The 22,912-nt window shown below is 44.6% G+C and overlaps 1 protein-coding gene across 12 annotated transcripts in view; it reads left to right on the top strand.

Moving 5' to 3' along the window:
- Window positions 1-22,516, top strand: part of SMOC1 (SPARC related modular calcium binding 1) — a 127,417-nt gene extending 104,901 nt beyond the window's left edge. For 6 of the 12 annotated variants that reach the window (XM_080595432.1, XM_080595426.1, XM_080595431.1 and 3 more), the window contains 4 exons: window positions 1,466-1,571; window positions 11,115-11,362; window positions 17,025-17,075; window positions 19,046-22,516. In XM_080595432.1, coding sequence (XP_080451558.1) covers window positions 1,466-1,571; window positions 11,115-11,362; window positions 17,025-17,075; window positions 19,046-19,062 — 422 coding nt within the window. In that variant the 3' untranslated portion in view covers window positions 19,063-22,516. The remainder of the gene's footprint in view (window positions 1-1,465; window positions 1,572-11,114; window positions 11,363-17,024; window positions 17,076-19,045) is intronic. The other 6 variants (XM_080595433.1, XM_080595430.1, XM_080595437.1 and 3 more) reach the window with 3 other exon arrangements.
- The last annotated feature ends 396 nt before the right edge of the window (window positions 22,517-22,912 follow it).

The following is a 22,912-nucleotide window of genomic DNA, read 5'->3' on the forward strand; positions in this document are numbered from 1 at the left end:
ATTCCTGCAGACGGTGAGATGCTGAGGCCCCAGGGAGATGACTTCTAGCAAATGGTTTTTCAACCTTCTCATTACTGCAACAAAAAGCTCCTTTAAGTGAGTGGTCTCCTCTGGCTGCCATAGCAGCTTACCCATTACAATGCTGACATTTTCTGGACCATGTGCCAAACGAGTGCCGAGGGGTGTGCGTGTGTGTAATACGCATAATATGGAGACAGGCTAGGGACTGTTGGTTAGCTGTTGCAGAGAACAGAGCCTGTAATACTGCAAAGGAGGGAGTTTAGTCAGATCAATTTGCAAGCTGCTTTCAGCTGTCAAGGGATTATTGTAGGTTTCTGCTGCTCTGTTTGGAGTACACGTGCTTCTCTGCTTGCCTGGGAAAGGCAGAAAGTGTTAACATTGCTACTCATTACTAAGGCGATACTGTTTTCTGGTAATGCTCTCCTAGGTGAATAAACAGTGTAGTAAACAGTGGTTTTGGGAAAGAGAAGAGGTAAGTGAGGTGGTGATGGCTTTGGTGTCTAATCAGAGAAGACAACGGAGTTGGGAGGTGATGGGTTTGGGACAGTGGCTCTGGAGGTGATGGGTAGAAGTTAAGTATATTTGTTCTTTGGTAGGCTAGAGCAATTGTTACAGTATTAATATGGTAGTAAATGAAGCATGCTTTTCCTCCTTTAAAAAGCAAGAAAACTGCATAGCTTGCCTCATAAAGGTGAGGAGATGAAGATTTTTGTCTCAGTTCTGTCATTGGAGGCTGACAGGAGACTATGTCATTCTGAGTTTATAGCAGAAGGGAACTGGATGGCCTCAGGACTAAGTCATGGAAATGGTTACCAAGCTTGTCTTCAGCGCACTTTGTCCGATTCCTGCCTAAACCAGCAGTGACTGGGGTCTGTTGCCACGTGATGACTCGGTCTGACATAGTTCCCATGCAGCGTGGTCATGAAAAGAACTGAATTATTGTGGTAGCTCCCGGCAGGCAGCACTCTCTGTGCCTGAAGGGGAGAGTACAAGCAGCAGTGCTCATTTTGGCCCACGCTTTAAGAAACTTTAAGCTGTCAGTTAGGACCTCAGAACAGACGTGTTTTCAAAGGAAGATGACCCAGGAGGTAATGAGTTGTTTTGTAAACTTCTCTACAAGTGTCACCATGGGAACTCCATCTGCCAGGCCCTTCCAGCACATCCCTGTGGTTATGCCGGTAGGGAACTGGGAGAGGCCGTCCAGCCAACCACACGGCCTTCCTGCCAGATATTGTTGGTGACTGTGTGTGTGCTGGACAAAAGCTGCAGGACAAATTGCCATGCAGAGAAACCCACTGAGGGATTCTTTTGCCTTTCCTTGGGTACTGTGATGATGGCTGCTACGTTCCAAACAAATGAGGGGTTCTGGCTGATCCTTGCTGCAGTGCGTTAGGAGACCGGTCTTCTGTGTTCTTGCACTGAACCTCCTCTTTTCTTTCTACAGGCTGCCCAGAAGGGAAGAAAGTTGAATTTATTACCAGCTTACTTGATGCTCTCACTACGGACATGGTACAGGCTATTAACTCAGCGGCACCTACTGGGGGTGGGAGGTGAGTCCGGAAAGCACTTGGGCTGAACCCACCAAGGTGGCTGCAGAGCTGTGGGTGCCCGTGAGGTGGGGGCGGGAGGGAAAGGTGATGCTCTGAGCTGATTCCCACTGATCTGGATTGCTGGGAGACGAACTAATGCTGTGTCTTCAGAGGCTGCTCTGTCATGTCATCGTAGTCTGGGGTGCCTCCTCCCACCCCTCCTCCCTGGCAGCTGTTCCACCATAAAGGTTAGTATAGCCCATTTGAAGTGTGAAATGAGAGCTCAGTGGGAGGAAGTGGCTTGTTCTTTTGTCCCCTGGTGCATGAAAAGACCTAATAAAATGCAAATGGATTGACGGAGGCCGTGTGGCCTAGTGGCTACCATGGAGAGTGAAGAATGTGAACAGAATCCTTGGCAGCACTAGCACTGCCGTCTTGCTGTGGGGCTGAAGCCCGTCTGCAGATGAGGAGAGAAGCTGTTTTTCATGACCCTCCCTTCGGACCAGCTGCCTCTTCATCCTTCATGGAAGAAGCAGCAGGTCAGGCCTGTTGAAAGAGGTGGGCAGAAGTCTGCTTTTCTGGGGAACTGGAGAAAAGCTGAGGTCTTGTCTCCCCCTTCTGCTTGATGATAGGAAATCCCCTTAGTGCAGCAGCTGCAATGCTGCAGCATGCCATGTCTACTGAGAACAGACTGCGGTTTGAAAAGAAGTGCTGTATTGCCTTGATTAGGCAAGACTTCTATGGTTCTGGATTCCCCTGACTATAAAAGGGGACAGTGCTAGCTTAGCACGCAGGGATGCCACAACACATAATGTGCTCATGTTCTTCCGGGTGTAGAGATGAAGGAGGTGCCTCTGTGCGTGTTACTTCCAATGTTTTGAGAGTAATATTGGTCCCTTGCTCTCCTCTTTCAAAATGCAGAGGGAAGAAGCAATGCCATGTTTAAATGCTCAAGACAAAAACTTCCTGGGTGGCACCTTTGAGCCTCTTGTTTTCAGGATGGATTGCTTGTGAACCCATATGTTTCTAACTTTGCATTTGGACCTTGCAAATTGGGCTGGTGGCTGAGTGCCTGCACACGGAATATTCTGTAACCTTTTGAATTAGCAGTATATGCCTAGCACGTCTGTATTCATATAAACAGGATGAAAAATGCCCCAAGGATGGGAAATACGTCGTTCTCTCCCAGCCATAAGCATTCCAATGTCAATTTTGTGTAATTTGCATGGTTCAAATGCAGTGGGTAGGGGTGGCAGGAAGCCCTGGAGAGTATTTGATATTTATTTGGCATCTTTGGCACAGGGACTGAAACCCAGCCAATGTAATCATCACTCTTAAAATAAAGCTTAATATAAACCAATATTGTAGAGACCAGAGATATATGCCCCCACTGTACTTCTATAAACCCAGCAGGCTTGCTTCCTAATGTTCCCCAAGCTTTGTGTATTTCTCAGCTTTGAATAGAGGCCTTTCTGGCAGAATTTTTCACTGCCCAGCTCTTCACACAGTCATCATGTTGATTTATTTTCAGCTCCAGTGTCGGCAGCCCAGTTGCAAGGGGAAAAAGAAATCTTTTAGCAGTCTGTCCTTTGTAAGGCGAGAGACTGCTACCACCCAAATATTCTGCCTGCCCACAGCCATGATTAAATTCGGGAAACTGCTCTGGCGTAAACTTCCGTGTGCATCAGTTAGGGTAGGTGCGTAACCCAAAGAGCATGTGTCAAGATTTTCCATCCCACCATGATATGATGAGACCATTTATTTTGGGGAAAAAAAAAAAAAAGGCATTTCAAGGAATTTTAGATACTTAAATAAAAATTTAATCAGTACAGCTTTCATTTTGTGTGAGCTTGCAGAGCTGAGAAGCTGTCCCTGTGCAATGAATCCTGCTTTCCAAGTTTCCCAATGTGGGAAATGTCTGGAGTCTTCTCTTTAGGAACATCTGGAAGTTTACTAGGTGACCTAACTTCACTTTGGCACTAGAAATGAAAGTTCTTTTCCATGGGTATTTTGCCCATATGGCTAATCAACTCATTTCCAGGCTTAAGAACTAACAAAATATTTGATTTATGACAGTGCTCATCCTGTACCTCCCTGGCCCAGGTTTGCTGAGAAGGTGATGTTGAAAACGAAAGCAGGAGGTCTGTTTTTTCTTAATGTCAGCTGAGGCATTTGTGTTTGTGAGGAGAGCTTCACTTATCTCAGGCTCTTCTCCATCTTCGTCATAATGATGGCAGAACAGGTGCTGTATTTAAACATGTACTAGTTTCCTCTGTAGCTGACCTCTTTCTGTTCCTTTACAGCATTTTTGTTTCTTCTGTTCATTATTTCATCTTCTGGGGCTCTTTTAGAGGCTGAACAAATGAAGCTGGTAATCTAAAGTACTTTTAAAATGTATTATCAGCAAAGCTTATGCCCGTTGCAGAGGGAAGGCCAGGCAAACTTGATGCAAACAAGCTGTATCCCCAGGCCAGTTGTCCCCTTCTATTGTCCCATGTGTTTTAAGTGCAGAGTGGACGTTTTGGGTGTGTGGACTGAATGTAGGGCCTCACTTCCAGAATGGGGACGGAATTGATGCAGTACCCCAAACTGAATAGTTACGTGCATTGAACTCTGGATATGAGCTTGCAGTGTGGGACTGTGGCAAAAAATGAACAAGTAGCAAGTAGGAGTTTTAGGTGTTTTATGGGTGTATTTCCATTTCTCCATGGCAGCAGGGAGATGTTACTGGCCTACAATATGAACCTCTAATATTAACATTAAAATAGGGAGCCAGAGAACAGCCTTGCCAAAGTTTTAAGGGCTGAAAAAGCCTAACAGTGAGAGTCTTGAGGAGTTCAGGCTTCCTTAGTGTATTAAAAGAAAGAAAAAAAAGGTTGAAAGATGATTACTTATAATCCGAGTATCTCCACAGGGACAAAAGCTCTGCAGGCTCTTTAGTCTTAACAGGGAAGAACATGATCAGCTGAATATAAACAAACTTGTGATCAAAATTTCTTTAAAGCGAGGGCATTTGTAAGGCAGAATGAAGTAATGAGGGAAGTGATGGATTCCCTCTCTCTAAGGCTTTCATCTTAGGCCTGATGCCTTTCAGAAAGACTTGCTTTAGTCAACCCAAGTTATGGTCTTAAAAGTAATTTGATTCACGTTCTGTGCCTATGATATACAGGAAATGAGATTAGATGACCCTACAGCCTTCAGTCTGAACCTGAATATGTGGAGTGAAAACATCCTGTGTTTGCTGAGCGTCTTCAAGACTTTACCTATATGTGCTGCAAAGCTATCCATGGCATTGCAATTAGTGTGTTATTACTTTTTCTTTGGGGGGAAAGGAGGAACATGAGGAGAAATGATAGAGATCTGCCTTTAGAGCACTACATAGAGCTGTGCTAAACTGCACACTTTATACTTGGCACACACGAAAACAATCTAGTAGCAGCAAAGTGAGGCTGTACAATTTGGATTGCTGCAGGCAATGTAAGTAAAACCTGATAAGACCTTTTTTTTTATTGGGCATGCTTAAAACAACCTTGTAATCCCTTATAGGTCTTGTCTCGTTTAAGCAAGTTCAAAGCTATTGACTTTAATTGAGTTACTCTTGCTTTACAATAATGTAAATGAGATGAGAACTTCCCTTCCTCGTGGCCCTGGTTTATATTACAGCAAAATAGCCAAATAGACTTCATTTAGACTTTTGAAACAGAAAATCTCTGGTAAAATTCATTCTTAATTTTAAGTTTATGTAATAACTCCAAGGCACATCTTGTTACTGTATGTTTTCAAAGTAATTAAGGGAGCGCTTGTAGGAAATGAGTTTATTAACCAGTGTTTGGTATCCTTTTTGAAAAGATGCATAGTTGAAATTGTTCATGTATAAATCCTATATAATAGGAGCATCACTTTTTTTTTTTTTAACTTCACTTTAGTACATCTTATTCTATTTTCTAAGTCAGAGAAAATAAAATGTGTGGCACGCTCACATCACATGGGGTCTAAACTAGAATATCTCAAAGGGAATCCCAGCCTAGGTTTACCTGACTTAAGAAACTATTCCTTGATTCAGAATTTTAATTGCCCAAATGTGTGCACTATAGCTTGTTACATCATCAGCAAAAATATTAATGCCCTGTGGAGTTTTAGGTTAAAAGGACAGCTTACAACAGCCACCCTTATCATGTAACCTGGTAGCTGTGCCCCTTCATTTTAAGTTGCCAATTATTTCCCATGTAATAGCCCTAAAATGTACTTCAGAAAATTGCCCCCAAGGTTCCCTTTCATGCTGCAGTTGAGCAGTTTGAAGCAGGCTCAGTAAAGCTCAGCACATCTCTGGGGTGTTCTGAAGTTGCACCGTGTTTTAATAAAGATTGACACTTTCAAACAGTATGGGGAAGTTAATGCCCAACTCCTATTGCAATTCAATGGACGTTAGATATGAAATTCTCTTTATGCTCCTATGGAAATCCTAGCCTAATTAAAGATATGAGAGAGTTCATGCAAGAGGAGGATCTTTTAAAAGTCAATGAGGAGTGAAGGGAGCTGATTTTTAAACCTTCTAAATGATTTATTCCACGATCTTCAGAAAAGTTGTGTTCTGAATAATGTTTCATACACAACTTAGCCGGAGGGAGGAGAGAAAGAAACTGAGTCTGTAACAGGAAGATAGCTTCAGTTTTAACTGTAGAGGAATTATGCATTCCCCATAATGAATTTGGACTGTGCACTAACCTTTTGTTTAGTCTGAACACAGCTTATTTTTTTGTTAGCTTCTTGACTCTTTCACTACAGGAAAGGGAGAATAAGAAAACAAACACACAATCCTTTTCACAATTTCATTAAAGTAATCTTCTTTGATTCAAGCCATGTTCCACGGTTAGGACTTCGAGCTTTATGAGAGAGAACCGTAAAGAACAACAAAAGGGAGCAGAGCAAGAAGAACCGTGAATTTTACCTCAGTTTGTTAAACTCTTACCACTTCCCACTACTCCCCCTAGGAACCTTGGAGGGCATCATCAGTGTTCTCGTGGGCATTGGCTGGCAAGACCAGCCCTAACATTTCTGTAGCTTCCATCCATCCTTCATTCAGCAACAGCACCAAAGCAAGGCATACATCCTTGCAAGCTACTTTTAAGTCTTAGAAACTTACAGCTTTAAATCCTGTAGGCTTCCTGACTACAAACATACCTTATGTGTTAGGGAGCTGGACTAACTTTTTTTTTCTACTCCGTTGCTTCTGCTAGTAGCTTCTCACACGTCAGTGTACCTTTATCCTGGAATTAGCTCCATTTGGTTTATAGTCCCTGTTTGCAGTCTGTAGTTAGGTGATGTTAGTCTGGTCTTAATCCCCTTTCCTCCTCCCGCCTCAGCCATTCTTGTTGCTGAATAAAGTTTGTATTACAAAGGAACAGGTTCTCTAAATATCTTCAAACAGCTGATCATCTGCTGGGAACTTAGAGCTGGAAACCTTGCTTTCTCCCAGAGCAGTATTTTGTATTTGGGTTTTCTGTCACTGCAACAATATTGAGTGTGCAGTTGCATGCAGCGGGGCTGCACATGGGCAGAGCGGTGGCTTTGGTAGGAATGGACTTCAGTTAGTAAAATTTAGTGGGGCATATTAAACTTTGATGGTACACTCCTATGGAGGATAACGTGATTGCACACTGTACATGGTTTGGTATGTAAGTAATATCTGACATTGCTGCTCTCCTATACTCTAAACCTATACCTATACCTAAACCTATACCTCTATACCTACCCTTCCTTCCTTCCTGCTCCTTCCCACTCAGTTAACCCCTCCTTTCTTGCTAGGGAGCCTCAAGGGCTGGAAAGCATTATAGACTGCATGCAAAGTGCATGTTCAAGCTGTCTAGGTGGTATTTTGGCATATTCTTCTCCCTCTGCTCCAGAATTTAGTACAGCTGCAAAAGCACACATCCGTGTTTTTTCATAGCCTCTTTGCTTTTTGCTTGTACCCCAGTTAGACCAGATGATATAAAGGTGTTCTGTGGCAGCATCTCAGCTGGAAAATAGTAGTGTTAAAAGTAGTAGTACGTTAACCCAGGTATGTCCAGGCATTAGCCACCTAAGAAATAATTATTCTCCCATGAGGGAACTGACAGCATGTTACACAGGAGGAGGAGCAAAAGCCTACGTAGAGAAGGTTATTTACTTGATGCCGACAAATTAGTTAGTAAAGCTGAATTAACAGGTTCCTGTCCTAGGCTGTTAATGACAGACCACTCTTCTCTTCCCTGGTAGGCTGTGAGTGGCCTTATGCTGCATAATGGAGCTAAACTTGCTGGCTTTTATGTAGTCATCATAAGAAGCCTAAGAGGTCTATCTGCATTTTTGTAAGGGTCTGTCTTTACTAGATCTTATGAAGCTGTTACCGCACTGCCGTGAGAGACTGGAGTTCAGTGGATTTTCATGGGACCAGTGTTAGAGCAAGAGATGGGAGTTGGGAATGTGCAGAGCAGTTTTATTCTCTCTTGAGTTTTCTGATTCCTTTGTGGTCTGAATGAGTGGAGATGCAGCCCGACAAATTAGGTTTGCATCCAAGAGCTGATTCGTTTCTCTTGGAATAGCAATGGAGAGGCATTAGAAGGAAATTCCCCAAGAATACACGTGAAAACTCTCCCCTGGCAGAACACTTTGAGCCCCCAGATATATTTCAGCTAATCCAGCATGTATGGTTGCTGCCATAGCACATCATCAAAACTAGGTGGCTTAGAAATACTGTGAAGTTGCATCAACGCATGTTTCATGGATGGAATATAAGTGTCTTGCGTGGGCAGCCATCACAGTCAAAATATTTAGATAGGGTGTTGTAACCTTGGCCTTCTTAGTGTATTGTGTAATTTCACAATTCACCTAGGGAAATATGGCCAGCCTGAGATGATGTGGATCCTCTGTGTCCGTCCTGTGCTGGGATTCTGGATGGCCATCAGAAAGGGCAGGCAACCAACTCAGGAACTGCAGTACTGGTAGGCCAGCCAACGGGAAGCGGTAAAAACTCAGTAATGGCTGTGTCTTCCTTCCTCCTGCAGTCACAGCAGTTAAACTAATAAAACTTCAGCTCCATTAGCATGCTAGAGCTGGGTATGAGCACTCAGCGTGTTTGTAATGGCTAGGACTGATAAATCATCACCTCATGAGTCAATGTATTTGTATTAGCCTGTGGATTGCCTTGGTTTTCTTTATGGAAGTGCTGGAGTGAGCTATATTGCCTCTTCTGGTAACTCACAAGAGCTCCTCTTTGGTGTATTTCTGAAAAAGAAGGCACTTTTAAGTCCTGCTGCCGAGTGTCTCTTCAGCTGGTAGAGAGGAGCTTGCATTTCTGTCTGTTGTTTTTCCAATGCTGGTGCTAGGGATGCTCTGCCCTTTTCTCTGTTTCTGTCTCTCCAGATCTGCGCCTTCAGAAAAAGGTTAGGGCAAAGGGCAGGCCAACGTGTGGACCAGGGGAACCTCACATGCAAAAGCTTGGGTTGTATTCCTATGTCGGAGCAAAAGCAGAAGCTCCTCCGTTGCAATACAAAACTTCTGGTTCTTCCCTGTGGCTGCTGGAAACACGCTAGTCTTCAAGTGATAGCCAGCTCGCTTCCAAAAGGGAGAGAGGCCAATGGCTGTGTTTATAAATGTCATAAAAACAAGCCACAGGATGTGTTTTTATTCTCTCCTGTCATTCTGGTCTTCACATAGAGTTTCAAGGCTCTAAAAAATCCAGGCACTCCCTTAGCTTCCTGGGGAGATTTTTGCAACTTCTGCTTGTCCATAGGTAGCTCCAGGGGCTTGCCTTGTGTTTTGGCTCCCAAAACGAAGCCAAATTTATTCCCAACCTCTTCTTTCTCCCCCACAGTGTTTATCCCACTGTACATTGACCAGATGCTGCAACTGAATGCCAGGCTGCTTCTCAGCTAAGAATTAAGTGATGAAGGAGACATTCTCAACGAAAACCTTGGGAAAAACGTGCAGTTTATTTGCCACTCCCCAGCGTGTGTTTACTTTTGGGGGGGATCCAGATGTCTCCGGGTAGGGGCTACCTTTCATGCTAGTGATGTAAATTACCACGGCTGTAGGTTGGAATTTTTATTTTTCAGGTTTGGTAGCTGCATTTTAGAGGAAGAAGCGGTCCCATGGGAAGGTCAAAAGGATTTTTGCCCTTCTGGTACCCAACGAAGAAATCTTCAGTGGCCATTTAAATATATATCTTACCAGTCTCTGAAATAAGCTTGATGATGGTCTTAAAATCTATCTTATAGCAGACCTTAGTGAAATTGAACCTTGGTTTGTATTTCCCCACCAGCTCGAGTGCCCAGAGCTCACACCAGAACCTGGCTCCGTGCAGCACACAACTGTCCCTCTCTCACTGCTGAGGAAGGAATTAGGCAGCAGCTGGAGGTGTCTCCTGGAATAAGTCAGGGCAACCAGTGCCAGTGTAGCATGTCTGACTGCCTGTCAACTAATTTCCATGCACTGAAATGCTGTACGCTTGGGAGGAAAAAGGCTCAAGTCTCAGCATCTTTTCAGCTTGTTCTACTCATACGTTTATCACATGGAGAAAAGACGGGCTACCTTAGTGCAATTCTTAAAAATACTTCTTTAGAAAGGGTTTCTTCCCTGGTTCTTTGTATCACGGACGAATAACACCCTTCCAGCTGCTGCTGCAAAACACCCGATACAGTGTAAATAGTGTAACATAATAGTGGCTGTTCAGAAATGGCTTGAGGTTGTATGGCGGCATTCTCTACTCATGCATCTTCAGCTGTGGCTGTTCCTCCTCTTGTCCTCCTCCTCCACTGATATTTTTTGTTATTGTCCACAGAAAGAAAATGTGAGCCAAATAACGTCAAACTTGTAATATCAGAATGAGTAAGAAATGAAGCAAACTGCAGTTGCCAGTTCCGTAGTATTACTTTTAATGGATTTGTGGTGCTTGTCTGCTGTGGAATTCTTGTGTATAAATCAACCATGTGAAAAGCATTAAATATGCTGGAAATACAGCACAGGAGTTCAGATCATATAAATAGATACAGCAAGAATGTTGCATCCTGCCAAGGACATTTTCAAATAATGAATGTGTCTTGCATTAAATTAATTTGTTCCCTTTCTGAAGCCTGGATGTTGATATCACAGAAACTACCATGATAGCTAGTACTCATGGTTCTCCTGTTGGTAATTTGGATGGGAGCCCAAGGGTCAAAAGGACCATGGAGACTGCCTTTTGCCCTCTAAAGGGAGATCCTTCTGGGATTAGGCAGAGTTTCAGCAACTGGTGTGAAGAGAAGTGTAGTAACTGAGGGTATCAGTCTCCAGGAATCTCTTGGCACCACTTGTTAATGCTAAAGGACATTTTTAGAAAAAGTTTTTTTTTCTTTTTTTCCCTCTCTCTCTCTGAAAAGAGCTCAACTAAAAGGAGATTGTAAGACCTGTGTGTTTATGCTGCTTTAAATATGGCATAGTGTGTGCCTGACTCACACTCTGAGTGAGCAGATCTGGCTCTTCAGCATCTGCCTGACAGTGTTGGTGAGAGCACCCACTTGTCAGGGGCCTGTGCTTCCTCCCTTCCAGGTTCTCCGAGCCAGACCCCAGCCACACGCTGGAGGAGCGAGTGGTGCACTGGTACTTCAGCCAGCTGGACAACAACAGCAGCAATGACATCAACAAGCGGGAGCTGAAGCCCTTCAAGCGTTACGTGAAGAAGAAAGCCAAGCCTAAGAAATGCGCCCGACGTTTCACTGACTACTGTGACCTCAACAAGGACAAGTCTATCTCCCTTCAGGAGCTGAAGGGGTGCTTGGGAGTCAGCAAGGAAGGAGGTGAGTGCCTTTCCTTCCCCATCCTGTGAGAATAAAAGACTGATGTGGAGTTACGTTCAACTCAGGAATCAGTTTTCCCCCCAGGTGATTGAAAAGTGCCACAGTTTGCATGGGAAAATGAGAGGGATTAATATCCTGTCTTGTAAATATAGTTCATTATTTACTAAGCTATGTCTTAAAGTCCTTAACACAGGCCTTTGTGCTAAGCACTATACAGATACAGGGCAAAAATTTGAGCCTTGCTCAGTACCCGGCTTGTACTATAAAAGTCCTTGGAAACCATAGTTCAGACCAGGTCCTTTCTGAGTAATACACTGCTGACAGTATTTTGTTGCCTCAGCCATATAGGTTGGATGGTGTATGAGCCAGCACAGACCCAGTCCTTCTCCAGAGACCCTGTTGACTAACAGAAATAATATTTATTTTCATTGCTAAATCCAGTATGCAGGAGAGTGGATGACGCACAGAGAACAACTCAGAAAGAAAGTGCAGAAATGTGTGTTTGCCCTTTTTCAGAGTTAAATTGAACTTAAAAAATCGGAGAGAAATGGGACATAGGAATAACTTTTTTCCTTTCTGTTCAATGCCTGAGCAACCAACCCACCCTCCTTCCTTTTCTTCCTTTCGTCTTCACCTCATCTGCTGTTGGGACCTGGACCAAACTGATATTTTTGGAAATTTTTGCAAATTGAAACTCTTCAACCCAAATTCAATAATTATCAGTCATTCTTGACTGTGGGTAGATTTGCTTGGCAGGAGAAGGCAAGCTGGAAGACTCCTGGGGACTAATTTCCTGTGCAGGTGTTTTGGCTGTGCGGACAGCTCTTGTTGTAACTAACCATCGTGCTGCTCGGGATGGGTGGCTAGCTTTCTTTTTCTAGGCTTAACCTTTCCTTAGTCCTTTCCTCGGGTTTAGCAAGCGTGAGAAGGGAATGAGTGCATTTGAGTGTTGGGAAGTTGCCTTTTCCAGGTGCTTTGCAAATGTTTCAGTTATCATAACAAGGCTGTTGCATTATTTGTCAGCTGTGAGAAGCTTTCAGCTTCCCTAGCTCAGTGGAAGCTTTTTTCTTAGTCATTGGTACTTTACTGAGGAATGACATACCAAAATAGCAGTCCTGTTCCTTAATTTTATTACCTTCCCAATAAGATGAATATGCCAAATTAGTTTTATTGGTGTTTGGCCTGGAATAAGACTCTCTGGAATCTGCTGCCTTGGCCAACTGACTGTTCAGAATTTAGTTTATGGAAGGAGGGAAAAAAGGAGAGAAGGAAGAAAATGAGAATCTTTGAGCTCGAGTGAAGGGGAAAAGAAAGTAGCAAGGGAGACATGTTGTGAGTGCCTGATTCCCACACTGTTTGCTGAGAACACAGCCTGACTTCTCATGGTTTATTACATTGTATGAGGACAGAATTGTGTGCAAAAAAGGGCTACGACCTTTTTTTAATCACGTAGCTCCACATACCAAACAGAGGCCTGATAAGCCTTGAGGTAAACGCCTAAGTTTTGTGGAAGGAAAACTCTTAAAGGACTAGAGGTAGCTGAAGGATGACAAGGGCTAAAAAGCAGTAGAGGAAGCCAGTGCAGGGAGCAGATACCAATGTGTAGGAAAGCATGTGAGTACTCTAGAGGTGCAGCTTACAAATTTGTGATAGATCTTTTTAAAGGAGTCATGAATTTGTGAGGAGTCATGAATTTGTATTCACAAGAACCTCTAGCTCATCTTTTCTCCAACATCCTCTTATTCCAAAAGATGGGAGCATGCAATCATCCAACTAAGTCCATGTGTTTCTTCTCTGTGTTTCTTTCTCTATGCCATGGCCTCCGCACATCTGCTTGGGCTGAGGTCACTGTGGGTTGAAGCCAAGAGCTGGTTGGGAAGCTTTTTGATGACGTACTTTCTGTTGTAAACTGCCAGTCAGATGAAACCAAAACTTCTCACGGAAATGTTTGTTTCAACAAAAACTTTGTTGGAAAGGTTTTTCTGGTCTGGTTTTGGATGAGGGAAGAGTTTGAGGGATGTAAGAAAAGTCACCATTTCCAGCTGATATACTTCATTACTAACGAACTTGCCTCAAATGTTCCGAATCATACTTGGTATCCAGCAGCATAAGGACTAGAGCAAGTTGGGTCACCACTCCAGGTGAGCATGCTTCCTGCTAGGTAAATTGAACACTTGTACTGATTTTGAAAATAAAGCTTAATACAAACTTTGTAGGGTTTGGGATGGTGAGAAGAACAAATGTTAAGGCTTCTGCATTTTTGTCAGCTTTTGATTTTTTGTGACCATTTCCATCCAAAAATGGAAATGGTGGTGCTTGGTGGAAGCACAGGGCATAGATAAATCAGCACTGTTGTCTGTCTCTTGGCTAATAGATAAACAAAACAGAAAAGATTTCTTGGAAAATTTCTTGGAAAAGATTCTGGAAGGATTCATCTAGGATGTTCATGAGGACAAGACTGACTCTGAGCTCTTTCCAGGTTAGGATCAAATCTGTCTAAGGTGCATAGTTCTGTCGTTCTTCCTCTTCTCAGCAGGTTCTTGATTCCTGTGGTCTCCTAATGTGTGGGTGCTACCAGTCATTGGTTCTACTGTAAGGAAAAGAGCTGTCCAGTCAGCTAGAAACCATTCCTCTTTTCCATCCTTATGACGACCCAAAAAGCTGCTGGGAAATCTGCGAGGTCTGGTGGCCACTTTGCACAGCTCTTGCCCCTCTGCTTAAACCAGATGCGTTTCTATCAGGAGCAGCTCTGATGGAGAAATGCCATTCCTGGCACTCAGAATGGGGTCACCACAAAGAGCCAGCCTTCGAAGGCAACCGTCTGTGCCAGCAGCGCAATTCAGAAATGGGATCAAAATGTCTTAATTAAAAATGGGGCATGTCACTTTCCACTGGAGCAAAGACTACAGAAAGAAGGAAAAATAGTGGACAATTTAAACAGCAGAATTAATTCAGTGCTGTGTGAGACCCTTCTAATTGGTATCTGCAGAAGTGACTGATCCTCTTTGTGCCTGGGGAGACCTCTGGGAATGAAGATACTCCATCACTTATGCAAGCAGCTGTGTGGGAACTGGTAGCAAGGAGCAGTCATGTGGGAAAGGCCTCTGAAATGGCAGCGGTAGGAAGCGATGACAGTCTGAGAGGCTCTGAGAAAACCGTAAAATACCATTTGCTGTATATAGCCAGGCAGTGGCTGAGTTAACAAAACTGAAATTCAGAGTACAACTAATTGTAATTAAATGTAGATTAGAATGTAAACAAGCTGCACTGGTTCAGTGCTTGGTTTTGTTTGCCTTGTTGAGATATCTGCCTTTGGAGCTCCGTGGGGATGCTTTAGTTTGTCACCTTTAATCCTGAGGGTTAGCATCAATCAGGACATCAGTGTTGTGTTGACACAAGATAGGGCTCCTGGTGGTGTGTTTCTCTCCCATGAAAGGTGAGAGGTTTGCTCAGTCAGTTAGAGGAATTACTTCTACCTATAAAAAGCTGCTGGGGTTTCCTTGCGGCTTTTCCTTTTGAAAGACATCTGGCCTCATTGTAGCGAATTATTACCCAAAAGAGTGTACTTGCGAGGCTGAGTAAATACTTTCCATTAGGAAACTTACTGAGTGATGGGATGTTCCTCTGCAATACCCAAGTGCTTCCTGGGCATACTTTATTTACCTGCTGTCACCATCTGCCATACACCTTCCTCTCTTTCATTTCAACTTTATGCTCGGTATGGTATTACACTGGTGGGGTTTTGTCTTCTGTATAGCTACACGTGCTGGCCTGTGTTTATACTGAAGGCAGCTGACTGAAGATGATGTTCTCTGCCTTTGGAGTGGAAAGTGATCAGCTTTATGGTAGTCAAGTTTCCCTGTGTGGATGTATTTAGGAGAAACCCACAGAAAGCACAGAGCCCTGCCAGCATGCTGGAAAGGTCTGTCATGCCCAGCCTCGAGTGTCACTGTCATTTTAGGCCCTTTGTATCAACTTCCCAAGTCTTTCTGAAGGTCACAGTCACAGTAACGCACACTAGTCTCAGCTGCAGCGGTTTCCAAAGTTTTCTTTTGTTTTGGTGACATCTCATTTGCATGTGCAAGTTGCTTGTACTGGGAAGGGGACCGAGTAAATAGCACGAAAGACGTCACCTGTTTCGGTTTGGGGTGGGGGCATGTAAACCTGTGAGAGCTGCTGAAGCCAGCTTCCAGCCACATGTGAACATGCAGTCGACACGAGAGGGATGAGCACAGACCCTAAGGAGGAGGCTTTAGCCGCAGGTAGGCTGCGGGCGAAAGGAGGCGATGGAGCGTGGGGCCATGCGTGGCCGAGCAGCACCCTCTAGGGGAACGGCTGCCCGAGGATGCAGCCACTTGTAAAGGCCCTGCGTTTTTATTGCCAGGCCCCTGGGTGAGTCCCAATTAGCTCTGGAAGAATCTGCCTCTTGGCAACAGAGCCCTGCTTTTTATGTACAGGCACAGGGATAAGTTAACAGCGGTTCCTCTGATCTTGCCAGGGCAGATGGCTGATACGAGGCTGGCGTTTGGGGGCCTTGAAATCACTTGCTATGTTTATACAGTTTCTCTTATTAACAATTTTTAAAGCCAAACAGGTTTTGCTTTGTAATCCATTTTAAATGCAGCTGCCCCCACCTTTCTCTCCCCCTCTCTTTTCCTTCCTGGTGTTTCCATCCCTTTCTTACGGTGCAGCATCTGTCTTCCTGCAGTTTCCCCACTCTCCCATCCTTTTGCTACCTTTCTGCTCATCTTTCTCTTGAACAGAGCAATGTTTTCTTTAGATGTGAGTGTCTGTATCACTGGTGCAAGTGAAATCACTTCATGTGCAAAATAAAGCATACGGTTGTGGCAGATGCACGCACAAATCAATGATTTAAACCTGGCCAGTGTGGGGGTGGCAACATTCTTCTGGGTGGGAGCAGCAGATCCCATTTCCAGCTGATGACCCTCGTCTGAAATAAAGAACAAGCAGCTATCAGGAACTGTAACATGCCTTCTAAAGTGCTGAGCTCCTGTACTCCCTGAGCTGTCTGTACCCAGCACATCGTGGGAACTGGTTTCTTGCAGAGGCGAAAGCCCTTGCCGTTAGCTCCATCTGGTGTAGGGTGCACGTGCCTGTGTCTTGTCACACGGTCATAACTGTACAGCCTGTTCTGCCCTTCTGCCAGATGTGAGTTCAGATCTTTCATTTTAGGCACCTGTTGGATTGTGTGCCCAAGCGTTCGATCACTAGAGATTAAGCAAACTTGGCCTATCTGTTTTACACCTTCACTTTTCTGGCTGCCTGCTTTTTACGTGGCGTTATTTTGCGTGCGGTTAGCAATGCCTGTTTGGGGGAACTTCATGGCACTACTTGTATCCTTCCTTTCCTCATCCTCCTTCCACAGTTTAGCTTAACTTTGTAACTGTTGCTTCTTGCCCACACCACACCTCTGGATTTCAGGATGTTCAGATACTGCAGCACCAGGTGTTTAGCATCTGTCATCTCGAGCACATTGGTCTGACTCCTGCATGTGAATCTTAAGGAGTGCTGATGAGGCTTCCTGTGTGCACACCCACAACGGAGGAGCTCCTTGGAGCCTGTCTGCCAGCACAGATGGTGGGGATGCTCCTTGGCATGCCATGGCATTTATTGCCTTTAACACGGTTCTTGGATTTTACAGGTAGCCTGAGCAGTTTCCCCAGTGGAAAAAGACAAGGCCTTAACCCTTTCAGTGAGTATCTTGTCAAAATATTTATTTCCCTTTTTTTATGATAACTATATGTCCCAGAATTCATGCTCTCCTATGTTTACAAATAGCAATACATAAACAACTGGAAGCCAAGGTTGTTCTTAAGAGGTGTGAACATAATAATAACACACAGCTCTTCTGCATCAGCTCAAATCCAGATCATGTCTTCAGCTGTGGCGTACAGCACATTGCTTAGGAATTAGAATAGGGCACAGCAAGTATTTGATGAACACTCTCCTAGCCTTATTCTCCCTGCTTCTAGCAAGCAATGATTTAGGCGATTTGTTGTGTTTACATTGTATTAGTTTATGGACATGTTCCCATGAACGTTCTTCTCTGTCCCAGTTACGGTCTTCTCTCCTCTGCACTTTGTGGCAGTGAATTGCACCCTTTCATCATGTGTGAAGAGCAACTTTCGTTTGTTTTCCTTTAAGACCTGCTGCCTCATGGTGTCAATGGGTGCTTCGCAATTTGTATTGTGAGAAGCGGTGGGCAGCTCTCCCCTGCCTGTCTTTCCCCTGACACTTGTTGTTCTCTAGCCCTCCAACATACATCTGGTTAGACTCCATTCCATGTTGAAAAATCCTTTGCTATGTATTTGCTTAGTGATAGAAATCTTCTCATACCTCTTGCTATCCTCCACCCCTTTGTGGGTACCTTATCTAGTCCTGCTGCGAATTCCCCTTGAGATGGGCTGAACAGAGAACTGAAGATAAGGACGAGCTAAGCCTTGTGCATTGATACAGTGATGCTTCCTGGTGTGTCCTCAGTTCTGAGCATGTATTTGATTTTTGTCTGCCCTGAAAAGCTGAGAAAAGGCATTCCAAAAATCATGTACTATGGCTTCAAACTCTTTCCTAGTCACTCAGAGTCCCTGGTGAAGGACAGGTTATCCTCGCTCCCCACTCCTGCACTGCTTTGCGTGTTTAGACACTGAAGTCAATCTGCTGCTGTTACAACCTGCTCATTGAACGCTGTGAGAGCATTAAGCAACGCTGTGTAGTCAGATTCAAATATGACAGTCTGAAGTAATTTTGCATTTGACCCCCACTTGGTGTGGGGCATGTCAGTTAGCACTGGTCCCAGTGAGGCCTGCCTGGTAACTTTTCTCCCTTATGAAAACCAAATCCATACTTCTGCTTTCTCTTCCCTGTGTTTTCACTTGTAATTAATTCGCACAGTGCACTTGTTCTGATCCCATAAGAGCTTTGATTCTCCTAACTTTTGATAAGGGACTTAAAAAAAAAAAAAAAAAAAAAGACTTTCTGAAGAAAGGAACACAAGGATGTGGGTACCTGTCTGACTCTCTAAGCAGCACCTTTGCACCATTCCCTAGGACACAGATCAGCAGGGCCGTGGGGCTCCCAGCTCCATCCTCGCTGCATCCTCTCCATTTCATCAGCATGGTAGACTTCAGAGGGCATGGTGCAGGCAAGTCTTGAAGAACTGCTAAGCAGGGAAACTGCGGTGTTTTGTTATTGCAGAGATGGGGACGGGTCTTAAATGTCATCCTCCTGCTTGCCTGACTAGGGATTGTGGAAGCTGGCTGTGGCTCCAGGGCAGCTTTACAGCGGTGGGATTCTGCATCAGCCATCACAGGCAGAAGAGCAGAGGGAGTGATGTTGGACTAGCGTTTTGCCCAGACCGCATGCCCATTTCCAAGAAGGGGGAGGGTGAGGGAAAGTGGTGGTTCATGTTTAAAAATACATTAGTCCCTAGGGCTGTGTGTGACTCAGCCGACGCTTTTTTCAGCAAGGCTGTCTCATTAGCCCCTTGTTGTTCTCAGCCTCACAGCTTACTTGAGATCTCAGCCTTCTGGGGCCTTGGCTGCAGCAAAGGCTGTGCTGGATCTTACCTCAGTTGGGAGCCATTTGGGTTTTAATCTGCCTTTTTTCCTCACTTTCCCTGCTTCTGTTTTGTTTTCCTCTGTTTGTCCACCCCACCCTTCTCAGTAGGCCGCCTGGTGTAGCAGCAGAAGACGGGAAGGGAAGGCAGGAGCCGACCCAGAGGAAAGAAAGATACAGCGACAGACGGACAGACACCTTGCTGCTTGTGAGCAAGCATGCAGCATCAGCAACATCCAACGTAGCAGAAGTGGCACCCAGAACGTTTGCACTTTCTAATAATTGGTTTGGGTTTGGGTTTGTTTTTTAATTTCTTTTCAATGCCATTATCTAATACTTTGGAGAGTGGGGGGGAAACAGGATCATGACTTTTAAAAATTGGAACAGCTACTGATGACTTAAAATTGAGTTCACTGGGACTCAAAGAAAGAGAATTTTATATACTGTATATAAATATGTATGTAAATTGTACAGTTGTCTTGTACAGGGGTTGGAGTCACTGTTCTGTTCCTCCCTTTGCTTTTGAAGGCTGTTAGGGTTAGAGGGACACTTTGCATTTAATGGGTTACGGTAATGCATTCATTTCTGACACAATCCACCACTCCGTTGCAAACCGATCTCCTTAGCATCCCTGTGCACAAAGGAGCAAGCATATCAGCATTATTTGTGCTCACAGGTGTGCACACAGTGCCCCACGTACCAAATGCTTCTTGGGAACCCCCTCTGTTCTTACTGCACAGCCCTGTGCAACTCACAGGCATCGGGGCTTTTGAGAGAGCACAGATTTCACCTCAGTAGTGGTGCACTGCAAAGCTGCTTAAAGTAGGGCTAGGAAAGGGTCGTATTAAGGAAATATAAAAGTAGTTTCTGCACCTTCTGCGAATCGGGCAGAAATGAATTGCAAATGCATTGCTATCCAGGCTCAGAAGACATGCTTAGCAAAGACGTGCCATGTCCTGGAAATCTAACACTATTGTAAGGACATGGGAGCCATACACCCCAGCAGAGTCAGCGGAGTGATGTCCTGCATCTTCTTCTCTGACAAAGTGTTCGTCTGTATGGTGTAAAACAATAAAAATACTGAGAAACCTGCTTAAAAGCAGCATCAGCCTGCCTATTGCTTTGCTGGAGAGCAAAGAACATACTTGTCAGTGCAGAAAGACACAATTATGCCGCCGGTCCCCAAAAGTCTGGTTTATTTACATTGCAACTCTACAGCTTGGGCTGTGCTCCCTAGTAAAGGATTGTCTGCAATGGCTGTTCTTGTCTTTGGTGGCTGTGAATCCCAAGCTCTTCTCCTGCACAGCAGAGGGTCTGTCTAGCTTAGAGTACCCACTTCACCTGATTCTCTGGCACCAGTGCCTCCCATGCTTTTATACTCCAGTGGCATGTTACAAGAACAGTGAAGGCTTGGATCAAAGAGCCTGGTGCTCCTGGAGCCCACAGGAGCTGTTTCAACCACCAGCATTTTTTCCAAAGTTGTCTTCTTAATCTCAGTCAGATGCAATTGTGAAGTCAGCGGATCAGCTATCCTGGGTTTGGGCAGAGTGGGGTGGGACACCCCATGTTTTACTTTGTTTTGTGCATTTTCAGCCTCTGGCAGCACTTGCGCTTCACAGGGGATGTTCTGAGCAACTTCCCACTTCAGACCTGGCAATCTTTGTGCCACTCATCTCTGGACCAAAACCTGTAGTCAGAGATGACATCGTGCCATGCTAATAGGAGATCACACCAACAATTGCTTGTAAAAGCATTGTGTTACTGTAGAAACTGGGCCTGTCACTTGAGGCTTTTGCTGCTTTGGTAAAAAAATGTTACAACACAGCGTCTTCACTCTGTGGCAAGTCACCATGATGATAGCTTGAGATAAACACATCACAGCAGGACTGGCCTGATGCAGTAAGTTAGTGCCTTGTTGACAAAATGGAAAGTTAGAAAAAAGAATAAGCTTTCTTTAAATAACAGTTTAATAGCAATAATAACTCTTCCCCTGGGAAGTAGATTGGAGCTGATTAAAGCATTTGACATGGTTGAAAACACCTCTGGTAATCTCTGAAGTGTACGTTACACCACCACAATGTAAAGAAAAGCTCTCTTTAATATGAGCAGATCCTGCTGCTGGATCTTCATGGTTCCTCACATACAATGTATGTGCTTTTCTGGACCGCGAGTTCCCATTTCTCAATTGCATCTCCTCTTTTTAAATGTCCAGCACACATCTTTTGTGTGTTGAAATGATTTGGTTTAGTGTATAGTTAGAAACATCCCTGTCACTCGTTAATCCTATTGTAGGAGTGATGAATGAACCCAACTGTATAAAAAAACACTTCTTGTCTTTATTCGCTAGTTTTAGAAATTAAAAGGTCTGGCTGCTGTTTTTTGTTTGTTTTTGTTTTTTGTTTTCTAATGCATAGTTGCATCCAGCAAAAGCAGACGGTTGGATGCCTTCAGGAGCTCTGTCATCCAGCCAGCAGGGGCAGGCAATGCCCCACAAGATCAGGGGAGGGAGTGCAGAGATGCTAAAAGTCATTGCATCTTTTCTCCTGGAAATATCAGTAAAACAGCCAGCCAGTGCTGCTGCCTGCCACTTAATTATCCTTCTGCAGACCTTTTTCTCATTCTCACATTCTTCCCCTCTAAAAGGCCTGCGTTCACATGTAGTTTGCAATTAAAACTGAATGAGTTCTTCAAGGAAGCCTAACAAGGGTTGTTTGTTGATTTTAGCTCTGGTATTGGTGGGTATTCACATTACGCTAGTGCTGACTTCATGGATGGATTGGGATCCAAGCATTATATTGTTTCCCCCTTTATTTTCATGGGAGGAGTCCAAGTCCCGGCCTCCTGACCTGGGGTTCACACAGGCCTCTGAGCAGCTTGTGGCAGCGTTTGTACGTTGGCATGCAAGACCCAATCACCGTGGCTGTGTGATGGCTGGACAGGGGTTGTGTTACTTGTTCTGGGTTTGTGCATTGGATGCTCACACAGACAGCACTGGTCCTGATTCATATAACCCATCCAGTGAGTTGTCCATACAGTCCATACTCATCACAACAGCAGTGCCTCAGCTTTCCTCTTCCCTTGTTGCTTTTCTGGCCAGGTAACTGGCCAGTCCCCCTGGCTGCCAGGCCACACTTGTCCTTGGGTGGCAGTGGTAAGCATGTTCTGCTCTGCCTTGCATCAGTAGCATCCTACTGAAGCTGGGGCAGGGCAGTGTCAGAGTTGTGCCTGGAAGCAGACCCTGGACGTGTCTCTCCTCCTACAAGTCCTCCTGGGCTCTCCAGCTCTACTTTGGATGACGACTGAAAACAGCTGGGACAGAGAAGAGAACCAGGGCTCCACAGTGCAAGTCATCTGCTCCTCCTGCCAGAAACAAAACCCCTTCCTTTTGTGCTGATTCTCCAAGGACATGGTGTGCTGGAGGGACTGCGCTATGGTGGGATTCATTCATACAAAGGCACTGCTTTCCACAGCCTGAGTTTGTATTGAACTTATCCTGCCTCATCACGTTTCTGCCTATGGCATTTTTAGACTGAAAGGCATCTGTTTGATTCTGGTTTTGTAATAAAATAGATAACTTTTGCTGTAGTGTCTTGTGGTGGCTTCTTGTCGAATCTTGATTTCCAGAGCTCATCTTTCTTTCACATAATATTCTGTTACTTACACAGTGCCAAAGCAGAGGGAAGGGACTTTCCTTCTCTCAGAGCCCAGTTTCAGTCTTTGTTTGGGATCTGAGGTCCTGAGGATGCTTCTCTCCTGTGTGTAAGCCTACAGGATGAACTGAAACATGCCCAGAGTGCTGTCCTCCGTGGTTTAATGACAGCAGCCTAAATCTGCCCGGGCTATTTCAAAAGGCTCTGAAGCCTCAGTAGCAGAGTAGAGGTGACTTCCCAAAGTGGCACCCACAGCTAAGTGAGATCTCTGAGCAGTTTCCTTAAACCAGGGACAGAAGACAGGCACTGCATCTCACATCTCCTC

This window comes from Anser brachyrhynchus (assembly GCF_964034855.1).
Source record: "Anser brachyrhynchus genome assembly, chromosome: 5".
Lineage (NCBI taxonomy): Eukaryota > Metazoa > Chordata > Aves > Anseriformes > Anatidae > Anser > Anser brachyrhynchus.